General features: G+C 34.4%; 1 protein-coding gene across 1 annotated transcript in view; it reads left to right on the plus strand.

Annotated features, from left to right (window-relative positions):
- The window catches only part of Meox2 (mesenchyme homeobox 2), a 70,995-nt gene extending 67,764 nt beyond the window's left edge, over window positions 1-3,231 (plus strand). The window contains exon 3 of the mRNA NM_008584.4: window positions 1,850-3,231. Within this exon, the coding sequence (NP_032610.1) occupies window positions 1,850-2,074 (225 nt within the window). The 3' untranslated portion in view covers window positions 2,075-3,231. The remainder of the gene's footprint in view (window positions 1-1,849) is intronic.
- Window positions 3,232-6,509: the final 3,278 nt, after the last annotated feature.

Here is a 6,509-nt window from a genome sequence, read left to right on the forward strand (position 1 = left end):
TCACATATTTTATACACATTGCTGTTTTATATCTTAAATAAGAGTTTGAAATTCAGCAGGTAACAAAGAAGCAACAATAAAAGGCACCGCAGAGAACTACATGGGTCCCAAGGTTACATCTCACACTGATTTTTCCTTTTGTATAATATGACTTTTGCTCAAGTCACTTAACCTTTAACATCCTCACTCTAAAATTTAAAAAAACATTGAAAACAGAAAAATATGTTATAAATAGTGTGCAAATAGCACCTAGATTCAAGCTGGCTGTCTCCCTACGGTTACTGAATAAAAGGCAGTTACTTACATTTTTGTTAGTAAGTTGTAATGATATATGAACATCTTAGTGATAACTATTAAAACACCTTTTTTGCTATACTTTCTGATTCTGTGTTGTTAAATGGAATAATATGTGCATGGGTAAAGTATAATACATGATTCCAATTAGTAATTAAAGTGACATAAATTAAAGGCTAGAGCTACGAAATATCTAATAATTCACTGTGCAAATATTTGAAAACATTTCATTATCTTCATTGAAACAGTGTAATATTCAAACATCTCTGGAAGGAGAACACTCTTCTCACCGTTTCTCTGGAGCACTGTGTGTTGGTATAAATTGAGACTGATAAATGTTCAAATGTCTGTGATACAGAAGAGTTAGGCATTTTTCTATCAGATATGAAAAAAAATTTTTGTCACAGGTATAGGAGTTTGTTGAAGGCTTAACAGCATGAATTATAACCCAGGGGAATGATGGCTGTGGGATATGAGTAGACTATTTTAGAAAGTGGGTGAGAGTAGCTTGCAAAAAATGTATAAAATTTAAAAAGAAATAGTGTAAAGAATTGAATGCAAACCAGGAAGGAAAAATACCAAACAAAAGAAGCCAAGTGATCATAAACATGGCGATGCTTTTATGTTAGCTGAGGTTTTTTAAAAATCTCAAAATAAGGACATAGTAAGTAGTCCTAGTATTAAAAAAAAAGTGCTGACAAATCTAGATCTTGTGAAATAAGTTAATCAATATGAATTCATGAATTTTTTTTTACTGAGGTGGATTGTCACATTCTCTTGAGTCCTTTGAGGAAGTTTCTGGGTATTCACCCGGGCAGGGGCGGGGGATGCAAGGTAAATACTGAGGAATTTTTACTGTGGCTGCATTCTTTGGCAACAGTTCAATGATATTTCTGAAGTAAACGTTAATAAAGGCAAGAGCAGAAAGAAGACCAGTAAAGACAGACTTCCTGTAGAGTATCAGGAAACCAACTGTGCTAGGTCCTGCAGACAGTCCCCAGTTTAGCCGTGGTGGGCTGGAGACTCTTCTTCACGATAGTTTTATTGGGACACCATTCCATATAAATCAGGAGCATCTGGTCCTTTACTGAGGTGAATTATGCCCCCCATGCCCCCCGCCGATCTGAAAGGATGTGCTGAGAGATAATTCATGCCTTTCCAAGTTAAGGGACTTTCGTAGTAAATAGTGCGCTTTCAGAGGTGGATTTACCAGCAGATAAACCTGTAAAAATTCTACTGTCAAGTCAAAGATGAATTTCAGAGAATGTGTAAACTTTGATAGAGGTAAACATAATATTTTATTTGATCGATGAGAAACTCCACTCCAATGCTTCCGAGCAAACTTCCTCGCCTATTTGTAACTTTGTGTTATGTGTTGGAATTTACGATAATTCTTTGAATGTACTAAGCCTTTTCCATTACTACGCACATGCAATCTAACTCACTGCAATCCTGCCTGTTTTTTCTAATTGCTGCATCATGGTGTATGTGCGCAGGCACTTGAGCAACTAGGTCCTATTGCCTTTGCTGACTTACTTATTCCCTCTCTTTGAAGGTGAAAGTGTGGTTCCAGAACAGGAGAATGAAGTGGAAGCGGGTCAAAGGGGGACAGCAAGGAGCTGCTGCCCGAGAAAAGGAACTGGTGAATGTGAAAAAGGGAACGCTTCTTCCGTCAGAGCTGTCAGGAATCGGTGCAGCCACCCTCCAGCAGACAGGGGACTCACTAGCAAACGAGGACAGCCGCGATAGTGACCACAGCTCTGAGCACGCACACTTATGATACCTACAAAGACCAGCTCCATTCTCAGGAAAGCACCATTGTGATGGCAAACCTTACCGAACATCGTTTACATGGCAGATGTCTGTGGCAGTGTGGCTTAGTATAATTAAATGCAGGCATCTCGAGTCTGTGTCTCATGATGGATAGACGGTTTACACTAAGTGCCTTTTATTGAAGATGCTTCCACAGTGAAATTGGAGAAAGCGAACGTATTCCAAATACACTTGTTCCTATATATGACAGAGAGGGAGATGGATGTTTGCTTTGGCTTGCACTGAAAATTAAATTTGCTACCAAGAGCAAACTTGATAAGACGTTTTTACTCAAGATGTCTCCAGAGTGAAGATGTTAAAAATAAAAAATGCTTTGAACATTCCAGTTGTGCCAGGTCATGTGTGTGACACTAGGCAGGTATTTGCTTTTGCTTGCACTGAAAATTAAACTGCTATCAAGTTAATCCATGAAATAGTTTATCTTGAACAGCCACAGTGCCTGAAATCACCAAGTGGATATAAAATGTACTGAAACTCTGTATATATTACCCCTAAGTCATTTTTCCTGTCTTCACTAATTTTAGCAAATGCATTCATATTAGCTGATTAAAAATAGGCTTTTCCATTGACAAACACAGCCAGCTTCTTGTATTTTTATACATTTGTGTCAGACAGAGAAAATCAGTATGTGCTTACTTGTGTTCAAGTAGATAAAATGCAGTAGAGTCTGATAGGACATATCCTTGTACCACAGACAAAGCAAATCTTCTGTTGCATTGACTATCAACTGCTGCAGATACATTAGAGAACATACCTAGCTCCCCTCCAGCCTTCTTCTCTTATATCTTGAAAGACATTAGGATCATAGGCAAATCAGTTACCTTGCAGAACGAGTCTTGTGCGGCAAATGTCTGATTTTACATCTTTAAGTTGTTAATGTTTATGGGTCTGATTCAATTAACAGGGAAAAGCTTTCTTCCTCCTTGTTTATGATATAAAACCAAGTGCCAAACAAAGCTAATTCTTCAAGAGAATAGTTGAGAAACTGAATGTCTGACAATTAGACTCTGAAAGTGCATTATTTTTCATATGCTCTATATTCATGCAGAACAAGTTCTTGTATTTTGTAAAAAAAAAAAGATAAATAAATGATCCTTGAAATAATTATTGTCTCGCCACTGTGACTTCATTGGGTTTGGTAGATTTATTCTTTTATTTGGGATCAAGGCTGGTCTAGATGTCATTAGGTGACTCAGCTTGGCACTGACCTCTCAGCAATCTCTTGTCTCAGTCATCCAGGTGCCAGAATCATAGACTGGATCAACCATGTCTAGTTAATTTTAGTAGATTTGAAAAAAATAGATGCTTAAAAAGATTCCAAATTGTTTGCTTCTGTGTAAATCTAAATGGATATGAGTTATGAAATAAGATTCATAATTTCTGGTTTTTATTATGGCATAAAATTTGTAAGAATAGGCATATATATACTGAGCAATGTTAGGTAAATGAAATGGAAACATATTACAGGAGCTATAGGTAATGCATGGGCATTAGCCCAACACTTTTAGTTTATACTTATCTAACTTTTCAGTACTTAGTGAGAAACCCAAAAACTCACTCGCGGTAGATATATGCCCTACCATTGAACTCCCTGACCAGTCTGCAAATAGATGCTTCACGTTCATGATCTCTAGCTTTGGTGTGAAATATGAGATGAACAAACGTAAAAAGAACCCCACTTCTAACAGACATTGTTGATAGAAGAAAAATAAGGTGTCTCATTGCACAGCCAGTGTCACATCTAAGAGGGTGTCAGGACCTTGGATGACAAACCCCTGTTATTATCACTTTATCACCTTGCTTTTGGTTCATTATTCATTTGACTCAGAAGGAGTCAGGAATATTACCAGTCCTCACTTATATTAAAAGAGTAAAAATTCGACCAAATAAACAATATGTGATTGATGAATTTTCTTTAGAATGATTAAACTAGTAAAACACGTTTAATTTAATTTATCCTAATGTGATACCAATAGTATTCAGGGAAAAAGTCACTTTTTTTTTCATCTGTGCAATAATTTTCATCTCACTATAGAACAATATTTCTGAATTAATATGGACAAATATATCATTTTCATTGTCATAAACATATTTTCTTATCAATCACTTGAATGAATATAAAGTATATTTGTGTTGCTAATATATACTTTGGTGGGTTGACATTTTTTATTTTACAATTGAGTTCAAAATGAAATATCTTGAGAAATTGGGTAAAAGAAAGATACAAATCAAATTGAATTCAATTGGAAAAGGGTATGAAATAATTCATTTAGGCATGAAAATAATGAGAAATTGAAAGTTAGACGTAACCAAAGAGAGCAATAAGGTTTGTTGTGAAACTAAAACACTTATAAATCAGACTTAGAGCTTATTATGACCAATACAATCATTATAATGGTAATTATTCTACATACACAAGATATTCACAAATGAAATGAGGCAAGAGTAGGATGGAATATACTTCCCTGTGAATAATCCTAAAATGAAAAATTGATTCCACAGAAGCAAGTAGGGAAGGTCATATGTTGATCAAAAGGACAAGTTGTTGACATGGATTCAAATGATCCACTGGAGACAGAAGTCAATTGCTGAGTATCAAATTCAGTACTGTCTATAAGGTACATAAATTCCCTAATATTGAGCTACATGCCCCCCCCAGACAATAATTGGAACTTAGTATATTTTTCAGTATCTTAGTATTTGCCTACCTTGAAAATGATGCATAAACCATATAGACTTCGTTCTTTTCCTGGAATTTAAATATTTTAGGAAAATTAAAGTATTGTGAAATATCAACTAAGATCTTCCAGACCTGTTAATGATCAAGATAAAAGGGATTGTGGAAAGGATGGATGGATAGATGAATAGATAGATAAATGGATGGATGGGTAGATAGATAGATAGATAGATAGATAGATAGATAGATAGATAGATAGATAGATTTCTTCTTCATGATATGATATTTTATTACATACTGCCCTGGATTCTCATGTAATTCCTTCTCAGAGCCCATGAGTCAGAATAAATACACTTTCCTCTAGAAATGACATTTAGGTGTGATGATCAGGGTGATTTCCCAGCAGGGCTCAGAGGAATGAAGGAATGAATACTGCATAGTTTCTGCAAGCCATCAACATGACTCCAATTAGTTTTTACTTCCCAAAGTTACTCAGAGATTTCTGCAGATTTGATCCCAAATGCCATTATGAACATGGGTTTTTAAGTTAATTTTATTTACATTATTTTTGTCCAACAATAGCTGGGGTAACAAAATAATCTTTTTTTTTCTCTCGACAATTTGAACATTTTTTTTTCAGCTCTTACCGAATGCAGTTAAACAAAGTGAACAAAAAAATAAAAGTGAAAAAGAAAAATGATTGCCTTACTAAATAATGAGGCACTAGAAAATGTTAATTTAATTTTTAAACTTTCCTTTTTCTTTGTGTTTGTGATTTTCTTTTTTATTATTTTTTTACACTCCAGATTTTATCCCCACCCCCAGTCCACCCTCTGACTGTTCCACACCCCATAATTCCTCCCCACTCCCCTGTCTCAGTGAGGATGTCCCCACCCCCATTCTCCACCCCACCTGACCTCTAAACTATTTTCTATTATCTATTTCTATCATGCATTTTATAATTATACTTTGACAGTTAAGTTGCTTTAAAATACTTTAAACATATGCCTTATATATCTTATTACTCTTTTAAAAAGCTGACCTTGTTTTACTCAAGTCTAATTTCAATCCATAATAAAAAAAATCCAGAAAAACTTCTTTTAACATTACAAAATATTCAGTAATATCTTGACAAAATACAGTTTGTTTTCTAGAGACAATTTTCATATAAGAAAATGTTTCATATGTCATTTTATCACAATGACTTCATAGTATAACTGCTATATCTCTTGGTATGGAGTAGGTTAATCTACAGCATTCTTATATTCAGGGTAACATAATTTCTCCTTTGTAAATATAAGTCTAGGGATGAACATACATATTTTCTTTAAATTTAAAGGTAATCATAGAGCTTAGATGTGCTTATATTTTCTTGAAATTATGTACACCTCTTTTTAACATACTAGTAGATGAAATAATTTATTATAGGTTTTTTAATTTGGTGGATATAGGTTTTAAATAAATTATGACTTGCTTGAGTTGATTAAATGTTGGATACGAACTGTTATTTTAGCTGAGCTATTAATACTTGTTATTGACTTTCATTTTTTTTAGTGTAGAATCCACTTTTATTTGACTTTTCCTGCATTAGAGTATGGAATATTTCATGGCCAAATATATGTATATATGGTCTAATAGATTGGATTAGTGATTAAAAAATAGAGAAAATGTTGACAAAGTCTGTGTTCTGTCCTCTGAGCAATAC

Source organism: Mus musculus, chromosome 12 (genome assembly GCF_000001635.26).
Source record: "Mus musculus strain C57BL/6J chromosome 12, GRCm38.p6 C57BL/6J".
Classification (NCBI taxonomy): Eukaryota; Metazoa; Chordata; class Mammalia; order Rodentia; family Muridae; genus Mus; species Mus musculus.